The following is a 26241-nucleotide window of genomic DNA, read 5'->3' as shown; positions in this document are numbered from 1 at the left end:
AAACTATCTAAAAAGACAAAGCAAGAACCATTTAGCAGTGATGGAGGAGATGAAGTACAATCAGGAGGATTACCAATTTAAGCATGTCACCCTAAGTCCACTCGGACAGACTGCCATGACTGCTCACTGCCTGAGGCCAGACAGAACGTCTGTCACTCACCGCACTGATATGCTGCCCGTGCACATATGAATACATAATGAACACAACAAAGAGGTTGACTTGCTCACACACACACACACACACACACACACACACAGTAGTCCCATGTGACTGACACAACATCACCACTGATAGACCAGCCAACAGATTAATCATCAGATCAGCTGCATGAATCAGTTGGACTTCAAATTAGCTCACTGGCCTCTTTATACCGTCAACAAGGCACTTCATTAATTAAGCATAAATCTTAAACTGGGATTAAAACCTTAATTAAACGTGGAATTGTTGCTTGGCCTCCGTGTATAACAGCAGCAGTAATGAAAACATTTCTGTGTTTGATGAAGGACTAACAACAACGATAAGGTTTGCAGTAAATCTTAATCGGGTTTGCAAACTTTTTTGCCACAAGCAAGCACAAATAAGCTTATTTGTGTGATTATAGCTGTAAAACTTTAAACTTGTGTCACTGTTCCACCACTGTTGTGGCATCATCTTCCTGTGTTAGGGTCAGAAGAGCAGCTACAAAATCAAACGCAGTCACAGAAATGGCAAACAAGGGTGTTATTCCTTCACACCGTTCATTTCAACTTATTAGGGCAAAACACACACACAAAAAATAATAATAATCCTGCTCCCAAAGAGAAGAACAGCTAACAAAAAACACTACTCGACCAATCAATGGATGTCATTTACAGCCATTGACTCTATTCTATGGATAATCTTACCTTCAATTAGACATTGTGCGTCATTTGGTTTGGTGACGTCTTTGTAGTGTGGAGCCTGGACATAATAGATTTTGTGTGTGAAGTTAAGTAGAGTCTACTAGAGTAAAATAAAAGGGAAATCATGTAGACGCACTCTGTCTGTAGCACACACTCTCTTGTGTATCAGTGTGTGTGTGATAAAAGTGTATACTGAAGTAGGAGGCCAAGATTGTTTGCATGTAAAAAACTGGAATTGGTGTCAGCATCTCCTTTAAATGTGTGCATTTGTTCTGCAGATGATGTACTTGGCAGGGGAAACACATCTGAGCCTGGTTGAACTCTCTTCAAGCAGTTGTGCAGCTGTGGCCTGGACAATTTTCAACTCAAATTGACAACAACATCAAACATCACATTGTGCTGAAACTCAGCTGAACAAGAAAGGATTCAGAAAACAAGTAACAATTCCAAACATGACAACGTTTTTCAGACACCACGTCTTCATCTGGGTGGTTTCAGGTGTCACCGCACAACTTCTCAAGGGTTTTTGTCCACCCTTCATTCTTTTCAGAGGGTTAGGGGGTTAGGTTCCCATACAATGTTAACACCATGGCAGCACGCCAGCGTCTAATTTACTCCGCAATGGTGTCATAACGATTCGGAAATATTTATGAAAGTCGATGTTTGCGTTCTTGATTTTTAGACCACGGAGATATACAATTATTTTAAGACGGGAAGGTCAAAACTCGAAGGAACTACTCCAGACGTAACGTAACTAGCTTAACTTTATAGGCGCTAGCTAGCAAAGATAGAAAGTCAACAGTTTACTATAAATTAGATTTATTCTCTGATACTTTATTTAATCTTACATACAGTTGTCCAAAGAATGCTACGTCTCAAAAGCATTTTGTCGAGCATTCTTGTACATGAATGCACATGCCGCTGCTATTTGTCGCTAAATCCAATATTTGCGTTATTACGGTAATTTAAAGACAGACTATATACTGTATAAATAGTTATTAATAGTTGGGATAGTATCATCATTAGGGGCTTTTATTAAGACAGTAGAACAACAACAAACAAACAAAAAAGCCAGGATCTCATGAAATTCTGTGGGAAACACTGCATTTGTTTGATTTATTTTCTTGCAGTATTACAAACCAAGATGAAAGTAGGCCATTGGCCAATGTCAAGCCACTGCGAGCATCTGGGGCCTTTGTTTTTCACTCGGTGCAGAGAAATGAACCAATGAATGAGAAGGGAAATGGGCAGTGACAAATGCAAACCAACACTTCTCTTCTTCATCTAATCTGAACGTTTTCACGACAATTAATAATTCTATAATTCTATAACTGGGTATATCAGTGACCTACACCAAGCACAAACCTCTTTCTGATGTCTCTTACCACAACTGAGCACAGGCCCCTCGTTCCCATCATTTATTCGATTAGCCTCCCTCTAGTATCCATATCTCATCTCTCTCCCCAGTTTCTCCGAAGCACCCTCCCCCATCATTTCATCATCTCCATCTTGTATTCATATAATCTGACACCTCCTCCCCTCCATTGCTCTCTCTCTCTCTCTCTCTCTCAGGTTTTTTTCTGTGTCTCTTGATCACTGCTTCCTTCCTCCTCAACCAATCCGCCCCTTCTGTTCGGAGCTGCTGTCTTCTTTAACCCACTTTCAAGCCAAAACAATAGAAACAATGGAGAGTGAACCCCTGAGGCGATGGGAGGGGATGTAGATCGTAGGGGCAGGACGAGTATCAAAAGACTGCGCCGCACAGAGAGAGAGACAGAGAGACAGAGAGACAGAGAGAGAGAGAGAGAGAGCACTAGTGCCCATCTGCTGAGGTGGTGAGGGAAAAACGGGTTTATAGAGAATGGTGACAGACTGCAAAATGTGTGTGCGTGTACATATGTGTGAGTGTGTGTTGGGGGGGGGGGGGGGTTCCACTGAGGAATTGTGAAATGGGAGGAACTGGTTGCTCCAGAGTTATTCTTTATTCTTCAACAAAGACACACAAGTTAAATTTAAATAACATTTTAAAATCACTTCTGACTTTTTGAACTTTTGTGAACTTTCTGAATTTTTTTTCTTTTTGTCTCAGTTTGTCAACGTATGTCTCAGGGACCCCCGCTGAACATGATGGCAACAGTGCATACAAGACCCAGATATTGTATACGCCTATTTTATTCCACATTAACCACCGTATCTAGACTGAATGGAGGATGAGAAAAGGACTGGCTCATATTGGTAAAATGAGAGTTTAAGATGTTTCCGTTTTTATTTCCAGATTCTTATTTTGTTGTGTGTGTTATGTATGTGACTGCATGCACAGAATGTTTAACTGTGAAGAGCTGGAAATAAAACTGTTCTACCAGTCGTGTGTGGCAGGCAATCACATCCTTCTATGACCAGCCAGCAAAGAATCAACGTGGTGTTCTCTAACCAAGACGCAAAGAAACATATGCATGCAGTCAGGGGCGTAGCACCAAATTCTGGGCCCTGTACACTCTTAATGTCAGTGGGCCCCTATCCATGCCAGTGCACGAAGCGCGCAAGCAAAAAAAAAATAAAAAATTGGGGCATTTATTTATAAATAAACAAGCATAAATCGGGTTTTAAGCTAAAATCAGATCAGATTATATTGATGACTGGTTCTTTCATTCACCACCTGAATTTAGCCTACTTGTGCTCAAACATCTATAAACATTAGGCTACATCTGGTTTGTGTACTAACGATTTGATCCATGACACGTTTTGATTTAAAAACATTTATTCTTGAACAGGAGCCAACAACTGTACACAGAGAATCAAATCAAATAAACTATCACATTTTTCAATAAAATTGTTCTTCAGCTTGCAGAAAAAGAAATAAAGCCTTGCTAAAGCCTTACATGAGATGTAAGGATGTAATTTACTGACTCTGGACTACGACAACGTTAACGTTAATTGGATGCAGTTACGCAACAAGTAAACTCGGTTCACCTTTCAGAAAGAAAGCAGTTACAGTTGCTTCCCCTCATTCTGCCTTATTTCTTTTTCTTTCCGCTCTTTCTTTTTCTGGTACCCCCATTTGTGTTTTTTGGGCGGCATGATGACAGCTAGCCTCCAGGTCATTCAACAGGCGTGTTCGACTTCATGCAGATCTGTGCAGATCTGACTTGACGTGATGCATGCTGGGTTGAACAAGTTCATTTTAACCAATCATATTCGAGGTCTATGAGCATGAACAACCCAGCATGCATCACGTCAAGTCAGATCTGCATGAAGTCGAACACGCCTATCCTGGGCTCACTGACGTACATGTCGCCGGCCGCTGTCTGTGGGCGGACTAAACCATTTTGCGTCTCCAAGAGGGGGCCCCCAGAATGTCCAATATGTTGGGAGGGCTATGACCCAAAGTTCATTGTCTCAGTTGATGTTATCAATATATTTGAAATACATTAAAACACCAATTAATTGGAATAAAATAAAGGATTTTCATGGGCCCTCTCGCGGCACAGTGGCGAGGTGGTTAGCACTGATGCCTCACAGCAAGAAGGTCACCGGTTCGAATCCATGGGCCGGCTGGCCTTTCTGTGTGGAGTTTGCATGTTCTCCCTGTGTCTGCGTGGGTTCTCTCCAGGTACTCCGGCTTCCTCCCACCGTCCAAAGACATGCTCATTAGGTTAATTGGTGATTCTAAATTGGCCGTAGGTGTGAATGTGAGTGTGAATGGTTGTCTGTCTCTATGTTAGCCCTGCGATGGACTGGCGACCTGTCCAGGGTGTACCCCTGCCTCTTGCCCGATGACAGCTGGGATAGGCTCCAGCAGACCCCCGTGACCCTTGACAGGACTAAACGGGTATAGAAGATGAATGAATGAATGAATGGGCCCTCTCCCTACTCGGGCCCTGGGTAGTCAGGTCCCCTTTCCCCCCCACTACCACGCCCATGCATGTAGTCAATCAACATTATACTATAGAAAGTAAAGTACTTACAGAGGATCTCTGTCTTTATTCCTATTAAAGACAGTATTTGGCGATGGATACTCTTAAATTTTGGAAGAGATAAAGCCGTTGTGGAAGGATGAACATTTGTATTGTTTTTACCATGCCAAATAATGACACTGAGTTTCCTCCAAAGCCAAACATTACTGTCAGGATTGTCTGGTAGGGAAAGAAAGTGTGCTCTAAGTAGAGATACCTATATATAGTTTGACATTACAGTCATTTTTCAGTGTCGTAATTTAAGCAAGTCATGATGTTCCAGTCTTACGGGCATCGATTCACGCTTATGCTCTATGAACAGAGGAACCAAAATCAGTTACAGTTAGAATTTCTGGGATGGTGGACTTGCCATTGAAATACATATAACAAAATATCGTCCTCATACAAGAATATCTTAAATGTATATTCAGGATTGTATAACAGTATAAGTCAGAATGAACAGTCTGGTGCTGAGTGCGCACCCTAGTGTCACTACAATAACTAACTGGTCAGACAGCATCTTGTTTTGTGTGAACCTTTGCACAAGGAATGCTGTTCAATAACTGCAGCCAAGTCATAAAGTCATCGCCCACGGAAAACTTCTCCCAGCCTTTCAACTTGATAGATATAGTTTTTAGCGTGTAGATTCAGTAATGTTTTTAAAAATTAGTTTAAATGCTACAAAATGGATCATGAGGACGGCACACTGTGCCGCCGGTCTGAACTTTCTTTGAGGAGTAAATTGTGTAATGTTTCTCAGTTCGTCCACATAACTTGTGCATTGAGGTTGTTTTTTCGGCACCAAACAGATTTACTTGTACTTGTACCATAAAAAATAGTTGTTTATCTCTTTGTATGAATTATCCAACCAACCGAGTTTGATGCATTTTAAATTTATGTCAAAGGAATGCTAGAGGAAAAATGAAATAAATGTAAAATGAAGACAAAACTAAGCTTGAATCTCCTCTCAGTGGCGTGGACATGGTCTGATCTTCTCTTTCAGTTCCATACCATTGTCCCACATGGAGCATATCACACCAGTCTCTGTAAGCACAAAACACACACACACAATGTACTCACTGCTCACTTTTCTCCACACTATATAGTTCTTTCAAATCACTGCACTGGACAGAAATAAAGAGCCACAGTATGTCTTGGAGATCAAATGTATTGTGTGTGTTGCCCTGTGCTTTGCATTGTGTGTGCATTGTGAGTGTTTTGTATGCCTACTGTATTGCAGCCTGCAGAGGCAGAGAGGCTACAGTGGACGTGGTGTTAATGTATGCTACAACCCTTTCATTGAGTGTAGACACTGACAGTTTGTTGGCTGTAAACAGGTCAAATAGAGACTGGGTGAGTTATTAATTTGACTTGTGACATAAATTTAAAAATAATAACTTCAGTTAGGTTGACATATTTTTTATTTTTTGATTAATTTACATAATCATTGATAAAATGTATATGTAATAAAGTATTTTCAATAATAATTGTTTGTAGGCAATGATTCCCTGAAGTCTGGAACCCATGGACATTATAAAGAATGGGTTCCAAACTGCGCTGATCCACCTGTCTTCAGTTTTTATTTCTTTTCCACTACTCAACCTTCAAAACTACTGGACTGTTTTAACAGTATGTTTTTGGACATTGTCATTTGACAAGCACTGATAAGTCAACTTTGCATGGATTAGCTGTATCTGAGCAGACCAGCCATCTGGTCATTCTGGTCTTTCTAGACAGGAGGTTTATGAATGGTTTGGACTGTGTGGTGACGCATTCATGCATCATGCCTACCTTCCATTCGCTCAGACAAGCACACACACCTTCAAGCCCCCAGTGCCAAGCATCGGGGTTGAATGAGTCGGGGTGCAGTGTCTTGATCACGGACACTTCGGACAACACACTGAGTCCATTTTGGTAAGTGCCGGGCCAAAGTGGCATGCTTTTGCTAAAGATAGTCCATTTGAGTTGCTTTGTGAGCTCTTTTGAACACATGTTGTGGTTTAGTGGTGTTAGTATTTTAATGCACAAGTCTGTTTAAGCGTACAATATGTATATATGTTTGTGTGGCAAACCCTGCCATTCTAACTGCACAGCTAAGGTGTCAAAACCAATAATATAAGGTGAGGTAACACTGTCACTGGTTCAACAGTGGGTTAACTGTGATCAATAAAGCAGTGACAGCTAGTCTGAGAGTAGGAGAAAAGCCCTGCACGGTCACTGAATCAAGAGACAGGGCTGTCTTTTGTTACCAGGTTTAGGTGGGTCATCTTTGTATAGAAGAAAGTCTTTTGTTGCAGACACTCCTCACCTGCCTGGCAGATGCAGAGTATCAGCTGTTGGAAGACACTGCAGTGCACTGACAGATGGAATATATGGTGGGAAGAGCCCTTAAGCATCCAGGTTTAGTTACAGTGAGACTGGTTACAGCAGGGCTTAAAGATCACGGTTGGTTTCTACACTGAAAAGAGGATTTGAAAAACTATTTTTGTCTCTTTAGTGAGACAAAAATAGAGATGAAGAATAACTGCCTGTTACCTTTTATATTAATACATACACTGCCTGGCCAAAAAAAAAGGTCACACACTCTGATATTTCATTGGACCTCATTTATCTTTGATCACAGCACACATTCTCTGTATCATTGTTTCAACAATCTTCTCCAATGTCACCAGATTTATTTCCATCCAGTGTTGCATTAATCTTTCACCAAGATCTTGTATTGATGATGAGAGAGTCTGACCACTGCACAAAGCCTTCTCCAGCACATCCCAAAGATTCTCAATGGGGGTAATCTGGACTCTGTGGTGGCCAATCCATGTGTGAAAATGATGTCTCATGCTCCCTGAACCACTCTTTCACAATCTGAGCCCCAGGAATCCTGGCATTGTCATCTTGGAATATGATCCATTGATGGAATAACCTGGTCATTCAGTATATTCAGGTAGTCAGCTGACCTCATTCTTTGGACACATAATGTTGCTGAACCTAGACCTGAGCAACTGCAGCAACCCCAGATCATAGCACTGCCCCCACAGGCTTGTACAGTAGGCACTAGGCATGATGGGTGCATCACTTCATCTGCCTCTCTTCTTACCCTGAAGACGATGCTTCTCCACTATCCTTCCAGTTTTTAATAATGCGTTGGACAGTTCTTAACCCAGTTTTAGTAGTTTCTACAATCTCCTTAGATGTTTTCTCTGCTTGATGCATGCCAATGATTTGACCCTTCTCAAACAGACTAACATCTTCTCCACAACCACAGGATGTGTCTTTAGACATGGTTGTTGAAGAAATGAGAAGCTACTCATTGCATCAGTTGGGGTTAAATAACTTGTTGTCAGCTGAAAGATAATCACCCATGCAGTAATTATACAATAGGAGGCTCCTACCTATTTGCTCAGATCCAGGTGGCCACTTATTTTTTTGGCCTGCCAGTGTACATTGACTAAGGCAGTTTCTGTTCCATACAAACAGCTTAAAGCAGTATAGTCATACAAAGTGGAGGAAACAGTAAACAAAACTAGAATGCAGGAAAATTTGCTTTCCAAGTACTTGGTAAGACTCCTCTTAGGATTTATATGAATATCAAAATCTACAGAGTACATTTGACTCTAAATAGACACGTTTATCCCCGTTATGATTCCCTTTCATCATACTGTGGATATGATGTTTGTGAAACTCTACATAACAATGTCTATATGATAAATAGTAGTATCCCTGCATGCTTGATGTAGTTCATGAAGATGCCTCTGATGTTTGCAAAGAAAATAATTATCATTCGTTAAAAACTAATCTCTGCAGTACACACAGTTTGTATACTGCACATCAGGTGGAACAGATGTTTTCATACAGCCAAAAGGTTATAAAACTGGATGGACTAAGTTAAAGGTTAACCATGTAAACAGTTTAATGAGAGCTATTTCCTCTTCACAAAATCAGCATCTGCTTCAGCATAATAGCCAGAGGGCGTCTACGGGACATCCTGACAGATGCTGTATATACACTCCCATCCAAAAGTATTGGAACAGAGAGGCAAATTCCTTTATTTTTGCTGTAGACCAAAAACATTTAGGTTTGGCAATACGAGACAAGAGATCAACATTTCAGCTTTTATTATTTACATCTGGATCTGATACACAATGCAATGCAGCCTCTTACAGTTGTTGTTTTTTGAGTGGGTTACTCCCTTCAGTCTCCTCTTTAGCAGGTAGTTCGTTTTGCTGCTGCCATCGTGTGTTACTTTAGCAGTGAAGATTAATGAGCCTGTCCCAGAAGAAGCCATGCATTGGCCACATGCCAAGTCATGGCATTAGTGCCACCGTGTTTCACAGATGAGCTTGTATGTTTGGGATCATGAGCAGATCCTTTCGTTCTCCAAACTTTAGCCTTTCCATCACTTTGGTAAAGGTTAATCTTTGTCTCATCAGTCAATAGAACTTTGTCCCAGAATGTCTGAGGCTCGCCTCTGTACTTTTTGGCAGATTCCATCCTGGCCTTCCTGTTCTTCTTGCTAATGAGTGGTTTGCATCTTCTGGTGTAGCCTCTGTGAAGCCTGTGATGGATTCACTCCTGCCCTCTGGAGGTTTCTGCTGACGTCACTACCAGTTGTTTTAGGGTCTTTCTTTACAGCTCTCACAATGTTTCTGTCGTCAACTGCTGTTGTTTTCCTCGGTCTCCCCGTTTGACATCTGTTACTTACTACACCAGTGGTTTCTTTCTTCTTCAGGACATTCCAAATGGTTGTACTGGCTGTGGCCAATGTTGTGCAATGGCTCAGATCGATTTTCCCTCTTCTCTCAGTTTCACAATCGCTTGTTTTTCACCCATAGACAGCTCTCTGGTTTTCATCTTGGTTACACCACTAACTATAAATGCAGGCTGCACAGGCAAAACCCAAATCTGACAGTGAGCGCAGACATCCAGTGCTATTTAGTGTAATTACAGTAATCAATGTAATAGGACACACCTGGGCAACAAAACACGCCACGTTAGTCACACGTTCCAATACTTTGCTCACATGAAAAATGGGTGAGTTCAAACAAAAGGTGCTCTCTCCTAAGTGTCTCGTATTCTTCTTTTGATGTCAAACCCAAATGTTTTCAGTCTACAGCAAAATAAAGGAATTTGCCTCACTGTTCCAGTACTTTTAGAGTGTACATACGGGAGAACTTGCACACTGACGTCTGCATCTCAAACATCAGTATTTTAACTTAAAATAAGTGTTTCTGTCCTTTTAACAGCTAAAAAGGTCATGTGTCACTTGCCCTTGGTGCAGATGCGGAGCCAAATGTGTTAATGCTGCAGGGAAAATGCAAAAGACAAAATGCAGAGAGTTCAAAATTGGAACAATGCTGATCAAATCATCCCAAAGGTTGCCTTTATTACCTATTAAGACTCTGGTTACTGCACAATCAACAGAGGGTGTAGAAAAATACAGAAAGGAACACCAAGAAAAAGGAGGACATGCATGTGATGAACACTTTTACCCTCCTGGGTATCTTTTCTACAGCAGCACTCCAAACAGCCAGATTAAAAGACTAAATGTTCAATGCCTATGAAAGATGTAAACCAAAGACTAAATCAATGAGCGATTAGTGGAAGAAATATATTATATGGTAAGTGAGTAGGGAACAGTTTAAAAGGAAAGAGGAGGGTCAAACTAAAGATGTGACGTTCTCAAACCGTATCTACTGACCGGCTCTTTAAAACGGACGATGGGAGCCCAGTTGCAAGCCTTGTTTTTTTTTGTTTTCTGTTTCACACAGATTCACACACAAGAAGGAGAGCAGGCACAAGATGGGGGAAGCACAGCAGAGTAAAGGCACGGGGTTTATTTGATGTGCAAATATCGCTTGACGTCAACCGTGTGGTCCACGCTGCCTTGGCGTGAGCGCCTCAGTACGCAGCGGTGTCAAGAAGGGGGAAAGACCTGGTGACCCAAAAAGACAAAATGAGCCAAAGAAATGGCAACGGCATCTGAACGCACTTTTGTGATGACAAACAAAAGATAAAGCAAAGTGGGGATTAATAAAGCTTTCTGTATTCTGTATAGCAGCAAAGGTCTTTACCGACTTTCCCACAGAATAAATAAAGGATCTATCTAAAATCAATTCTTCAGAATATATATATTGGTGGGACGTCTCAATAATTCTGATCCAAATCTTACCTCATCATTCCTCCCAGTAATTATATCCCGGATAAAATGAGTTAAACCCCCAGGCTGGCTTCTTAAAAATAAATAAATATATAAATAAAAACAAGCGAGTCTTTTAAACAACTCATTAAAAGGAACAGATTCAGAAGATCTGTCTCCCTTTAAAGAGCCGTAAACAAAGCAGCCCTAAGCCTGACATCTCTTAATAATGTTACTTGTGTGTATATATTAATCTTCACCATGGAGGGCCTACATTTTTTTATTTATTTATTTTTTTAAATAAATAAATAAAATAAAAAGAAGAAGCCTGTGGCAGGGCTATTGTTTAAATCTCATGAATGTGCATCAACTAAGTGGAGCTATGACCTTTTGCAGGCCTTACACTCCTCCAGCATTACACTGGTATACTGTACGTGGCAAACACCGGGTTTTTAACAAAATCCACAGTAAGCCTGGCCCAGTCAGTGTGCTACAGTTCCAATGTGATGCCGCCATTTATATGTAACCTGATTGATCATAACCTAAATTCAGTGTAATGCCACAATGGCAAATTCAGTGTCTGCACATTCACACAGCTGTCAGAAGAGCCGCCTAGCCAGCTTCAGGGCCTGTTCAGACCATGCATTAGGATCCAGTCTGAGATGTCTGATTGCAAGTGACCAGCTTTAGGTACATGTAGTCCAGACCTGGCATTAACATGCATCTCTAAAAGCGTTTCCAGACCCGATCTCAGATTTGTATTGTGCATGTAAATAAACACCGACATCTGGGGCACGGTAGAATATTGTTAGAGCGATTGTCTCTAACGAATCACTACCACTGCTGCAGAACCGAGAACAGCTCTGTTTACGTCTGTATATCATGACTTGGGTGCACAAGTTATTATTTGTTGATCTCCAAACTGACGTTAGTTAAACCTGCACAAAACTCAGATAATAACTGAACCCTGGAACTTTCCATACCCACCGTAACCTCTGGTAGTAAAGGTAAATAAAGTCTTAACCACACACGACTCCTCATACATCAACACGGCTGCATCAATAGTTAACACAGAATCACACTCGTGTACTCATATTAAATACTTTCATTTGTAAATTCTTATTTAAATTCATTTAAGTCTAACACTATGTCGGTTTTCACACAGCCTCATCCATCATCCTCAGCAGTGGAGCCATGTCGGGTATATGCACTCTCTTCCCTGTTTCTCTGTTCATCCAGTCAGTGGTCTCAGTGGGCACTGAGGCCTGGAGCAGTGTCAGACTCCAAGACACTTCCCTCCCTCTGATCTCTCCATCCTCTGCTTATCCTTTCTACCTGGCATCCTGCCAGAAAACGTTGTGCCATCGGCCTTCACTCCAGACGTCTATTTTCGTCGTTCCATCTTGGTACGTTCCTCCGTCTTCTTTTCTGCCTCTTCTACCTCTTTCATGTGTATAGTCTTTTCCCTTTCTCTGATTCGTCCCTTTCCTTTAAGGGAAACAACCGTTTGTGTGAGAGGTTTAAAACGGAAGCTGCCAAAAAACTAATGGACACTTGAAGGCACAGCACAGGTAACCTGAGAAGAATTGCAGATGGACAGGACTGGAAAGAAAAAGGGCTTTTCTATTGAATAGTATGATAATGTACCTGTACACAAGGTTGTAACCACAGAGAAATAGATGCGTCCCTATGGTCACGAAAATGTGGTATTCGGTCATAATACAGAATATTAAAGAGAACCAAGATTCAAAAGCAAAAACAGGAAAAATAAAACTGTCCTTAGAGAAAAAATCATGCAGAAGTCCATCCTGCTTTTCATTTTCTTCTGACATAAAGAATCAGGATGGCAGAGGACATTTTGTGCAGCACAACTTCTAAAGTAGTTGGCTTAAAAATCCCTATACCTGGATGCCAGGAAAGAATAATGAGTGGGGGAAAAAAATAAAAATACACATCAAAAACTACGCATTCATTCGTTCATCTTCTGTAACCGCTTATTCCTGTTAAGGGTCGCGGGGTCTGCTGGAGCCTATCCCAGCTGTCATCGGGCGAGAGGCGGGGTCCACCCTGGACAGGTCTCCAGTCTATCACAGGGCTAACACAGAGAGACAGACAACCATTCACACTCACACCTACGGCCAATTTAGAATCACCAATGAACCTAACCAGCATGTCTTTGGATGGTGGGAGGAAGCTGGAGTACCTGGAGAGAACCCACGCAGACACAGGGAGAACATGCAAACTCCACACAGAAAGGCCGATGGATTAGAACCCGGGACCTTCTCGCTGTGAGGCATCAGTGCTAACCACCTCACCACTGTGCCGCCCATATCAAAAATTATGTGACGTGTGTTTGAAGTCCCATCCACAAACATGAATAGGTGGAGCTTATGACCTTTACTGCAGCCAGTTTTGAAGAGTTATTCCTGCATCCATCTTTATTTACAGTACATGACTTAGAAGGAGGTTTTCCTACACCTGGAAAAGAATTTGGCAGTTCACATTTCATTTAAGCTTCTCTTCTAGCCAGTGAGAGCGTAACAGAAAGGACTACTGAGAAGTTACACTTGAAAATGCAACTGTTGGATTAGATAGAAAACAATTCTGCCCCATACTGCCATCTGACTAAATGACTCTTGCAGTGTCCTTCAGACAGAGCAGCTCTGGATGCTGACCTGTGGCTCAGACAACAGTTGATGCCAGGTGAAGTATTAAACCCAGCATTCACCACAGGTGGGTGGTTGTACTAAATCCCTAGCCAGGTGAGCATTTTACACACACACACACACACACACACACACACACACACACACACACACACATACATAGCTGGAAGGACACACCATGCTGGGTAATCACAGTTACGCCAGAAGGTTTTCCCTAATGCAGAAATAATTGTACACCACACAGTTTTATCCATATTCCACTTGGCTTTTCCATTTCCATTTAAGTGAATGTGAGCCATGGGAGATCATTAATGGATGCTATCATTTTCATGACGCTATACGCTAACTGATCTGTATTGATGATTGTATTGTCACGGTGAAACAACACATGAAACAGCATCAGGGTGCTCACTGATGAGATATTTAGAACGCTCAAAGGGTAGTTGTAGCCCGTGTGTTAGAAAACTAGAACATTTAAATATTAACACGGTTAACTGTACAGCTGGCTCACTTTCATTAAAGGCTGTTTAACCAACATCTGTACTTTTCTCTTCTGTTTCTAAAGTATTTTAAACGTTAACCTGCAATTAGATATTTTAAAACATATGAGATGAAACTCTGCAAAACATCCAGTGTAAATGTGCCAATGTGCCCTTCCGGGTTATGCACGCGGCATGCCAGCATGTTTAGAGGAAGCCGTGCAATTAATGTGGCAAGCAGCCTCAAAAACACACATGAATGCACCGGCGAGGATCAGTATTTATACAATATTGATCTGTGAACAATGAAGGATACATTTACTGCGATACAACACTGGCATCTGTTGGCAAACACATGAACTGCAGCCCTCTGTTATCACAAAAGGGGTTTCAGATGGCAGATTAAGGGAAATTATTGCAGGATTAAAGCTAAAGCTATCTTTAGAGTATCAAACACAGTCGAGTAAAGGGCCAGTGAGTGGATGTGCTTTAAACAGGCAAATCAAAACTGAACTTGTGATCCAGCCCCAGTGGAAGAACTTGGCAAATAAAACAATTTAGAGGTCTTAAGAAAATGTTAACATATAAAAAAAAGCAAACATAGAACAGCTTACTGTGATGCATTACATCTCCCTCTGGGGCTGTGTGAGGGCTTCTAATTACACATCGAGTCTGGTTGTCAGTATTAGAACTGAAAAATCTATGTTGCATTATGTTCAGATTGGTGGGACACATTACCCCGACCATCATATTGAGGATGAATGTTCCTGATCTGCATTCTTACATGCATGAAGTGCACGCATAGCAGTGTGCAGTAGTTAAGAACCAGAAGCGTATACAAATAGATAGATAGATAGATAGATAGATAGATAGATAGATAGATTGATGGAAGGTTTCCGCAGGGAAATTGACATCTCCATCGCACACAGCACTGTCAGACATACATGTACAAGATTTGGATAGAAAACGAGTGACTAACCCCCCAAACACCCAAAAAAAGGTTAATAAATAAGTATTGTGTTTGTACATGGTTTGATTTTGCACGTAAAGAGAAAAAACAGACTGCACATTATTATTGCCCATTCCTATTGCACATTATTCAAAGGAAGGGAAACTGAATGGAGAAACACACGGAGCCTAACCCAACAAGCCAAGTTTGATAGCCCGGGGGACAAAGGAGTTGGTCAGTCTGTTGGTCCTGCACTTTGGGAGGAGCAGCCTCTCGCTATACTAAATACTAAATACTGCTAGCACTGCATTAATCCAAGAGAAAAACCAAGAACGCCTACATGAATAGACCGTATTAAAGTCCACACTATTATCCCTATTTTGAATCCCTTGATTGAATTTTCAGATACTGAGGAAGCAGTGGAATGCATACCTGTATTCCACTGACACTTTGATGCATCTGCTGAACTGAGGACATTGGCTCGAGGCAATTAGAACGTCTCATGTATTTGTTAGTGGCAGTTAACAGGAGTTCACAGGACTCTCTGTTTCCTCTCCTGTCATTCATCAGAGGAAGTCAGCCAACGTGCTGACACCTGACACCTGGGGGTCAGATTTCTCGGTGGCGGAGGAACATCCACATATTGTTCTGCATCTGGATATGCCTGATGCTCATCTTTCATCACAATCCACCAGTTTGATTTCGGTGGAGAACCCAGCAGACGATTATTTAGCTGCTGACAGATGGCACAAGCCCGCTGGAGCCCACCAAACAAAGCTTGACTCCAGGTCATACTAACACGACATATTTAATTCATAGTGGAAATACCATATCCCATTCATAAGCAGAGAATGCTCTGGTACATCTAGATCTGTTGCTCCCAGGGCACAGTGTCCCATATTCAGTGACGCCAAGAGCAGATAGTCAGGACAGAGGACAACTCTGTACGCCTTACCCCGTCACCCTCACAGGCCAGCATGGACAATGTGTCTCACAGAGGTAAAAACAAATGGTGCTACTTCTTAGGTGAAAAAAATGTTCAAAGATTTGGTGGCCAGGGCGAGGTGGTCAGCACTGATGCCTCAGCGCAAGAAGGTCCCAGGTTCTAATCCATGGGCCGACTGGTTCCTTTCTGTGTGGAGTTTGCATGTTCTCCCTGTGTCTGCGTGGGTTCTCTCCAGGTTCTCCAGCTTCCTCCCACCGTCCAAAGACATGCTGGTTAGGTTCATTGGTGATTCTAAATTGGCCGTAGGTGTGAGTGTCTCTCTGTGTTAGCCCTGTGATAGACTGGAGACCTGTTCAGGGTGGACCCCCCCTCTAGACCAATGACAACTGGGATAGGCTCCAGCAATGAATGAGTGATTTGGTGGCCATTATTGGGTGGTCATCACCATCTCTTGTTTGCAGGGTCAAAAGGCGTGTTGACTCACAAGAGAAAGAGTGGATGAACTGTACAGGGCGTAAACTGTCTCAGATTTATTAACAAGCGCTTCAATTATGCCTCATGACGGCCTCAAGGTCAACAATCAGGAAAAGTGCACCTTAAACTACAGTAGAACTTAAAGTGTGAGCCAAATTATTGTATTAAGTTTATTTGTGAATCAGGACTAAAAGATCTTTGTGACTTTCTGTGTTTAATGAATAATGCTGACCTGACAAACTCATCTATAGTGACCTCAATATCTGATCCTTCTTAAAGCCTTGCACACATCCACTCACTTATCATCATCTCATAATGTAATGTTATATTAGAATGCAGTTGTTTTTACTAGCATACCTAATGTTTTGGCAAGTGACTGTATACCTGTATGTGCTCTTGTGCAGCTGCTGCATCTTCCTGAGGACCAGTTTAATTAATTGGCAGAATGAGGACATTTGTGCAAAGTGTGGACATTTTGGCAAGTCCAGGCTGTTTGAGGATCAAGACTTGGTTTTAGGAAGAAGGTTACAATTAGATTATGGTTAGGATTAGGCACTTATGTCAATGAATCCACAACGACAGCCATATAAACTTAAAAATGAATGAATGTAGAAATAAGGATTTTAATATTTTAAATTATCGCATAATGTTTTATGCAGTTTTTTGTGATTGATAAGGCATTTTACAGCTCTCATGAAATAAGTTTGGAAGACTGAATACACCACAAACATGTAAGCTGTTCGTGTAGCAATAGGCACATCAGTGAGTTTAGCACACATAGACATTTACTCCCTCATAATCTCCATATTTAAGATGACTGCAAAGTTAACCGACATCTTGGTTTATATAATTGAGGTGAGTGCATCAGTAAAGTTTCAAGTTAAAAACACCCTTCATATTATCATAAAACATTTATAATTTAGCTGGAACACACACAGTCGCATGCATGCATATACATCCACAGCTGAGTACACGCATTAAGCCCACATTACACAAGTCAATATGCAAAACTGTTTATACAGTCACACAGTCTCTTAGAACACTACAGGAACATTACTGACATACAATAGGAGACTAAGAAATACTTTAAGGATAATGCATTACGGAAGCACATTACTGAGCTCCACAGACAAGTTACAATAATAACCAACAACCTGACTTTATATGGTGAGGTTAGACAAGAAGATGCATTGTAATATATTTTGATTCTCAAGTAATTAACATTAGCTCCTCAGCTAGCTACACCCAAAATCACCTTCCGCATCAATCAGTAATAACAGCATAATGGAACACTCCCAAGTAAAGAATTCGCTTTCAGTGATGTGCATATGAACTTTTACTAAAATAAAACTGTGAATAATGTTGGTTTTTTTTGCTTTGTGTAATGAAGTGCCACTGGTATTTAAATGATCTGATTAGTTGAGCTTCATAACTATCAACAAGGACAATTCAATTATAAAACTAAGCATTTGCAGGAAATAAATCCTACGGTTCATATATTACTAACATTACAGCAGTAAATAAAACTGGGCTAATAGTTTAGAGTAGTGGAGCAGCCTTACAGTTCACTACTGGTGACACGCTATCCCACATATAAGGCTACACCAGGACTTAAGCCTTAAGTCTGTCCTGTTGACAGGACATATTACCAACAACATCCAGCCACTGCTGCTGAAAGACAAGCTAATAGAGATGGGAGAGGACTCACAACTCACTTCCTGGATAGTGGACTATCTCACTGAGAGACCTCAGTATGTCAGGTTGGGGAACTGCACGTCTGGAACTATTGTCAGCAGCTCTGAAGCACCTCAGGAGTGGGGTCAAATCATTGGCATGCATCAAGCACAGAAAACATCTAAGGAGATTGTAGAAACTACTAAAACTGGGTTAAAAACTGTCCAACACATTGTTAAAAACTGGAAGGATAGCGGGGAACCACCACCTCCTGGAAGAAATCCTGAGTGATCGTGATCAGTGATCACTTAAACATTTGGTGAAATCATGTGAAGACAACTCAAGGGATTGGGACTGAACAGCTGTGTAGCCTTAAGAAAACCACTAATCAGTGAAGCTAACTGGGGAAAAAAGGCTTCAGTTTACTAGGGAGCATAAAGATTGGACTCTGTAGCAATGGAAGAAGGTCATGTGGTCTGATGAGTCCAGATTTACTGAATGACCAGGTTATTCCATCAATGGATCATATTCCAAGATGACAATGCCAGGATTCATGGGGCTCAGATTGTGAAAGAGTGGTTCAGGGAGCATGAGACATCATTTTCACACATGGATTGGCCACCACAGAGTCCAGACCTTAACCCCATTGAGAATCTTTGGGATGTGCTGGAGAAGGCTTTGTGCAGTGGTCAGACTCTCCCATCATCAATACAAGATCTTGGTGAAACATGAATGCAACACTGGATGGAAATAAATCTGGTGATATTGGAGAAGATTACTGAAACAATGATACAGAGAATGTGTGCTGTAGTCAAAGCTAAAGGAGGTCCAATGAAATATTAGAAATATTTTTATATATCAAAAGAATAATGTTGTAAAACAGTCACTGTGATCATATGAATACCCTGCCAGGTACAACAAGGTCATAATGTACTGCTCTCCTGTCTCCAGAAACATGGGCTCCGGTGCATGCAGCTACATCTATCTATCTATCTATCTATCTATCTATATACTTACTTAGCAAGTGTATGTTGTTTTAAGGTCTGTTTCTCCATTCCGTAAAATGATGCATTCTAATCATACTAATCCCCTTTCAGCCTCTTCCGCATTCAGATGCTCTAATCCATTTACAGTCCTGAAAAACAGACCTGACTCATCCACAGCTGAGCCACGGAGCCTAACCCAACAAGCCAAACTTGACATCTCCTTTTACTGTTCCGGATCGCTCATCCTCTGCAGTGACACTTTTCCCACACACAACATGCACACACTAGCCTCTGCAGTTGCAGGCGGCAAGGCAAGGCCGGGCCCGGTCAATTCCCCCGGACTGAGTTGCCTTTATGTGCGATTTGCGCACAGCAGCAAAAAAAAAAAAACACGAAACCGCAGCATCATCCAGAAGATGCGCAGAGAGCGGCGGGGGCCCGTGTGCACCAGGTGCCAGGAAAACACTGCAGCGAGACGGGGATTCGGCGGACCGAGCCCCCAGGACGGGTCTGCAACTGCTGATTCTGTCCAGGTGTCTTTTTTTATGTCCACGGTTCACTGTCACCTCGGTCCGGCCCAGCCATATCCAGGACACCACCCCATGCGTCATTGCAATGGGGGGCAACAACTACACAACATCACATTTTTTAAGCAGGAAGTGTCCGCTTACCTGCGCCGCTGCACCGGGCACCGTCATCTTCGCAGCAGCAGCATCGAAAACTCAACCTTTCTTCTTTCCTGTCGGTGTTACCGGAGCTCTGTGTCCGTGTTTCCTGTCAATGCAGTCCAGCTCCCTCTCTCTCAGTCCCCTCCTCAGCTGATCTCTGGTCCGCAAAAGCGCATCCCCGGTGTGTCGCGGCGTGCACACGCTCCACACGTAACCGCGGACTGATGGGGCAGGCGGTGGGTGTGGACTGCACGGCAAGGCAAGGTGGAGGACTTCTCTGGTGGCCAAATTATGATTACACAATGTAGTTTTCATTTTAGGCATCAGATCATATTAAGTAGGCTATCCCTAGGGCATTAGGGTAAAGGGTAGATACGTTTGCAAACATCTGCTGAGTAGCTTTAATGTGCCCGTTGCAAATAGTTGTAACAGAAAAACAGTCAATATATTGAAGTTTTTACTTGATCCATGTTTTTCTCTCCTCACATTTGATATTCCACAAAAGACCAGGTTCAAATCTCCACTGAGGCCAATTTGAGCAAGTACAGTCTTCACGTCAACGCCCATTTGAAAATAACTTCCATGTTAAAATGTCACTTTCCAGCAGAAGTAGCTAAACATGTTTACAGCCAGGTACAAAAACGGTTTCGGTATCTGTCGCTGATTTCTTAGTCCATGACACTCCACAGGGATGAAGATGAGCCAACACACTGCGTTTGTATTTTCCGAGGATTCATGGCTGTTTATCTGACAAGGTGCTCTGCAGCACTGAGTTCCACGGTGGACAATGGTCTCTTCCTTTTCTCTTTGTCAATCACACGTATAATCAAGTATATCCCAAGCTGCTGCCATATTCAGAAGCTCTCAGGTGATACAGCCATGTGAAACGCAGGACGGTTGAGGATGTCGTCAACTGGTATGAACTCAGTCATCCTCACATACTTCCAACACAAAGGAGATAGTGACCTGCAGAGCTGCATACGACTCATCTGTGGTCCTGGCCTCATCAATCAATAATTAGGTTTAGCTTTGATTCCAGCACATTCATTGTTTCTATAATCTTCTTCAATGTCACCAGATTTATTTCCATCCAGTGTTGCATTCATTTTCCACCAAGATCTTGTATTGATGATGGGAGAGTCTGACCACTGCACAAAGCCTTCTCCAGCACATCCCAAAGATTCTCAATGGGGTTAAGGTCTGGACTCTGTGGTGGCCAATCCATGTGTGGAAATGATGTCTCATGCTCCCTGAACCACTCTTTCACAATCTGAGCCCCATGAATCCTGGGATTGTCATCTTGGAATATGATCCATTGATGGAATAACCAGGTCATTCAGTATATTCAGGTAGTCAGCTGACCTCATTCTTTGGACACATAATGTTGCTGAACCTAGACCTGAGCAACTGCAGCAACCCCAGATCATAGCACTGCCCCCACAGGCTTGTACAGTAGACACTAGGCATGATGGGTGCATCACTTCATCTGCCTCTCTTCTTACCCTGATGCCCCCATCACTCTGGAACAGGGTAAATCTGGACTCATCAGACCACATGACCTTCTTCCATTGCTCCAGAGTCCAATCTTTATGCTCCCTAGTAAACTGAAGCCTTTTTTTCCAGTTAGCCTCACTGATTAGCGGTTTTCTTAAGGCCACACAGCTGTTCAGTCCCAATCCCTTGAGTTCCCTTCACATTGCACGTGTGGAAATGTTCTTACTTTCACTATTAAACATAGCCCTGAGTTCTACTGTTGTTTTTCTTCCATTTGATTTCACCAAACGTTTAAGTGATCACAGATCACCATCAATCAGGATTTCTTCCTGGAAGATGATGGTTCTCCACTATCCTTCCAGTTTTTTAATAATGCGTTGGACAGTTCTTAACCCAGTTTAAGTAGTTTCTACAATCTCCTTAGATGTTTTCTCTGCTTGATGCATGCCAATGATTTGACCCTTCTCAAACAGACTAACATCTTCTCCACGACCACAGGATGTGTCTTTAGACATGGTTGTTGAAGAAATGAGAAGCTACTCATTGCATCAGTTGGGCTTAAATAACTTGTTGTCAGCTGAAAGATAATCACCCATGCAGTAATTATCCAATAGGAGGCTCCTACCTGTTTGCTTAGTTAAATCCAGGTGGAGACGTTTTTTTTTTTTTTTGGCCAGGCAGTGTATATAGTAATGGTGCAATTTTGTTGAAATATGAAATCGCTATCTAAAGTGGAGGGCTGGCCACGTTTATTAACAATAGATGGTGTAACCCAGGGAACATCACTATATAGGAGCAACTCTCTTGTAAGGACATTGAACTGTGAACTACTCTTACCTGCCAAGGGAATTCTCACATATTCTTACCACAGCATGGTGCATTCTCCCTCTGCTAATGCCGACACAGCCTGTGATGTCCTGCAAACACAGTATCCATAATCCCTCTTCCTCATCTCTGGTGACTTCAGTCATGCCTCTCCGTCTTCCACGCAGTACATCACTTGTCCCACCAGAGAAAATAAAACGTGACCTGTTTTTCTGGTTTTGTTTTTTTTACCAACACCAAGGTGGCTTATGTATGTGGCTTATTTTAACACACTGGCAGTTTCTCCATTGGGTTGTTAGGTTTAGTTTATTCTAATGTTTTTATCTTTTTTTACGTGAAATGCGTCACATTTGTGAAAAGAAATGTCAGTTACTTTCTGCCAGTACAGGCGTGGCTGCGACTGCCGTTACATTTGCACATCTTATCTTGGGAAGCATTCACAACCACAGTCACCACAACGTATGGACAAGAAATCTTCATGTACTACTCTTTATTGCACAACAACTAGACACAAGCGAGCACCATCACTGTTAACGGTTTGAACTTAAAATCTGGCCGCTGAAAGCATTTACAAGTAAATGAGGGCTTCTGCTCAGAGATTCTGTTCACGTGTGGTGTGGCGACCGGCTCCAGCCGGCCTTCTCTCTGGTGTGGAGCCTGAAGTGGGTGTTGAGGTGCGCCGACTGGTTGAAGCATTTCCCGCAGACATGGCAACGGAAGGGCTTCTCTCCCGTGTGGATACGGTGGTGCCTCTTCAGCATGCTCACCGTGGTGAAGCTCTTCCGGCACACTGTGCAGCTGTACGGCTTCTCCTTAGTGTGCCAGCGCATGTGGACCTCCAGCTGACAGGCAAAGCTGAAGCCCTTGCCACACTCTTTACAGCTGTGCCACCTCTGGATGCTCTGGCTTGGGTGAGAGGAGCGAGACGCAGGCAGTTTCAGTGACCTCACGGTCTTGATGTGCGTTATGGGTGAACTCGGTTTTCCATTTGAGCGAAGCAGCCCCTTCACCTGCTGGTCAGTTTTCTGAGTTCTGTGACTCTTTGCGGTGGTGGTGGTGGTGGCACAAAAATCACTCTGAGTTGCTCTGCAGTTTAGAAGAACTTTTATGGGTGATGATAAGCTGTTGGCTGGAAGCTGTTTCCTGCTGTCCTCCGTGTCAGTCTCTGTCTTAATCTCTGGGGATATTAGTGGAGGTGGAGAGACAGGCAGTGCTGGCGGAGGATGTGACTTCTGGAGGTCAACGCGACTACAGTTTCCTTCTTCCGAGTCTCGAGCAGCTTGTGAACAATCGGTTTGACTGTGTCTTAGTTTTGGTTCCTCTTTAACTTGAGGCAGTTGCTCCACACTTCTTCTCCATTCAGAGAACTGATCGTCTTCGTGGGGTTGGACAGAGTGAGGATCTGAAAAGTTACAAAGATCACAGTTATGCTGGATGGATTTCAAAAGACGTATTACATACTTTGCCTCAACCTGACAACTGGGGCCTGGACTCTGAACCTCAGAAGAGCTGATCACAGTCAGTTCAGTCCAGGTAAGCATGTTGCTCTGATATGACAATTTAGTATGGCAACGGGTAAATAAAGAGGACAGCTGTGATGTTGGTGATGTGCAGCTGAAAGATGCTGAAGCGTGAGAAAGTGAAATGCTATTAAAAAGGTTAAGCACCCTACGTACTTTCAGTCCTATTCTTTGGAGCTGCAGTAGAAACATCTTGTGTTTCTTATGCCCTTAAATCATTGCAAAACATTCTCAGACCTTATAATAGCCACCACTAAAGCTTTGTTTCTGGGAAATGAGCAGCATGTAGGAATAAACCCAGAACCTGTGCTTCACAAGCATGCTGCTCATACGACGTGCTATGTATTTACAGGAGGTCTTGTGTTTTAAGACGATTCTTCGATCAGAAAGTGCTTTCCTCAAATTTTAGGACTGTTTCCTGCAGCACCTGCAGTCGCTGGGGTTCAGGACACGCTGAACTTGCGGCGAAAACCCTGAGGAAGCTGCAGTGTACGACGGAGTAAAAATCACAAACTTCGAGAATAAAGTCGTAATTTATGAGAATAAAGTTGTAATTTACGAGAATAAAGTCATAATTTTATGAGAAAAAAGTCATAATATTCTAACCTGTTGTTTTAGAGGAAGACAGTTGGTAAAATGAGGGCCGTGGAGGATTGTGGAGTTGTACTTTAGGATAGGTTTCACAAACAGCATCACATCATCATAAGTATTAGGACTTTAAAAAGAATATGCAAGAAAATGCATCTTTTCCCCAGAAAGAACCAGACGGACTTGGAGGAAGTCGCTGCTTTTGTGGAGGGGGAAATGGCTGGAACTGGTCAACTGCAGGGTTATCGGTGGATGCATCAGCGGGCCATTCAGAGGGGTTTCGTGGTGTCTCAAGAAACAATCCGACTGATAATTAAGATTCTGGATCCAGAGGGAGTCGAGCTCCGGCGAGCACAAATACACCTGCAGAGGCCCCAACGCCTTATGGCACATGGATTCCGTTTTACTTAGACTTTTTTCTCATAAAATTATGACTTTATTCTCATAAATTACGACTTTATTCTCGAAGTTTGTGATTTTTTTTTTCTCCCCTCAATGTGGCCCTAATACTCCGTCGTAGCAGTGTGCATACTGGGAGGAGACGACAAGAGCAAGTGTGTTCAATGATGCATTCAAGTGCTCAGGTGCCCTATCAGGAGATTAGGGTAATCTCAGGCAGATTCAGGATATAAACTATAACCATTAAATCAGTACCTCTGTGTATTTTGATTATTAGCGATTCACTCTCCAGTTTTTCTAACACTTCACGTTTCTGAACCTTTAACAGGACCAAGAAGAGGTCAAAGTTTTTTTGGCATCCCAACCCACTGTGAAATCTCTAACCCATCGTCAGGTGTTTAACATGTGTAAAATGTTAACACACACTGTCCCACTGTGACTCCTCCTGTAAATCTGAATGTATATTCTGAACGAGCCTGGTCGTGACGTTCAGCACATCACTGAAGACAGCGTTCAGGTAGCAGTCAGTGCAAACAGCCCCTGTAGCTACCCCCTCACCTGGCTGCAGCAGGAGCCGCTGCACGGCTACGTTGAGCAGCCGTCTGAGGCGCTCGTTCTCGTCTTTGGAGCGCAGGATCTCGCTCTGGTACTCCACCACCGTGTCCTTAACGGCGCGGAAAATCTCCTCAGCTGCGGCTGTCAGCCTGTCGTTCAGAAACACATTCAACAGCTCCAGCTTGGTCATTTTCTTCCACTGTCTCAGGTGTGGGGTGGTGTGGGGGAGGCTGGGGGGTTGGGGGGGTGGTGTCCTTCTGTTTACGTTTACTAAAGCGGAAGTGGAAGCAGACCGGCTTCTACCTGCTGTCGGATTTCAGAAGCGCTCAGGTGACGACTCCTCCTAGTGGGCGGGAGGCGAAAAACAGGGAAGGTGCCAGGTTTTGTGGATTTTGTTGCAAACACACATTCAAAGGTGCAGCCTGGGACTAAAGCAATGAAAAGATGAGGACTGATGAGAGTTAGAGCCACTGCACAGAGTGATAGTGGACAGACATGATGTGGAGGAAGAGAAAGCACGATTCACGAGTCAAGGTTCCTTTTTTGTCAAATACTCTGAAACAATGAAATATCAGTAATGAAATTCTTGGTGCGTGGAGCCCACAGAAATACAATGAATAAAATAAAATAGAACAAATATATAAAGATATGTGGCAAAATAAGATAAACATACAGAAACAGAATAAAGTGGAATTGTCCATGTGTGGGGCGGCACAGTGGCCTGGTGGTTAGCACTGATGCCTCACAGCGAGAAGGTCCCGGGTGGAGTTTGCATGTTCTCCCTGCATCTGCGTGGGTTCTCTCCAGGTTCTCCAGCTTCCTCCCACCGTCCAAAGACATGTTGGTTAGGTTCATTGGTGATTCTAAATTGGCCGTAGGTGTGAGTGTCTCTCTGTGTTAGCCCTGTGATAGACTGGAGACCTGTCCAGGGTGGACCCCACCTCTAGACCAATGACAGCTGGGATAGGCTCCAGCACACCCAGCGACCCTTAACAGGAACAAGCGGGTACAGAAAGGCCCAGTCTGACCATGGATTCAAACCTGGGACCT

The 26241-nt window shown here is 42.7% G+C and overlaps 1 protein-coding gene across 1 annotated transcript; it reads right to left on the bottom strand.

Annotated features, from left to right (window-relative positions):
- Nucleotides 1-21235: 21235 nt before the first annotated feature.
- On the bottom strand, nucleotides 21236-25404 carry LOC311486484 (uncharacterized protein). Its single transcript, XM_084542352.1, has 2 exons — nucleotides 25195-25404; nucleotides 21236-23531 (listed from the first exon to the last, which is right to left on the bottom strand). Exons 1-2 carry the CDS (start codon nucleotides 25379-25381, stop codon nucleotides 22735-22737), a joined length of 984 nt encoding a protein of 327 aa, XP_084398478.1. The 5' UTR covers nucleotides 25382-25404; the 3' UTR covers nucleotides 21236-22734.
- Between the last annotated feature and the right edge of the window lie 837 nt (nucleotides 25405-26241).

The sequence above is a fragment of the Chelon labrosus genome, assembly GCF_963514085.1.
Source record: "Chelon labrosus genome assembly, chromosome: 4".
In the NCBI taxonomy this organism is placed as follows: Eukaryota; Metazoa; Chordata; class Actinopteri; order Mugiliformes; family Mugilidae; genus Chelon; species Chelon labrosus.
Note: the sequence above shows the minus strand (reverse complement) of the source record. Positions and strands in the feature narration are given on the sequence as shown.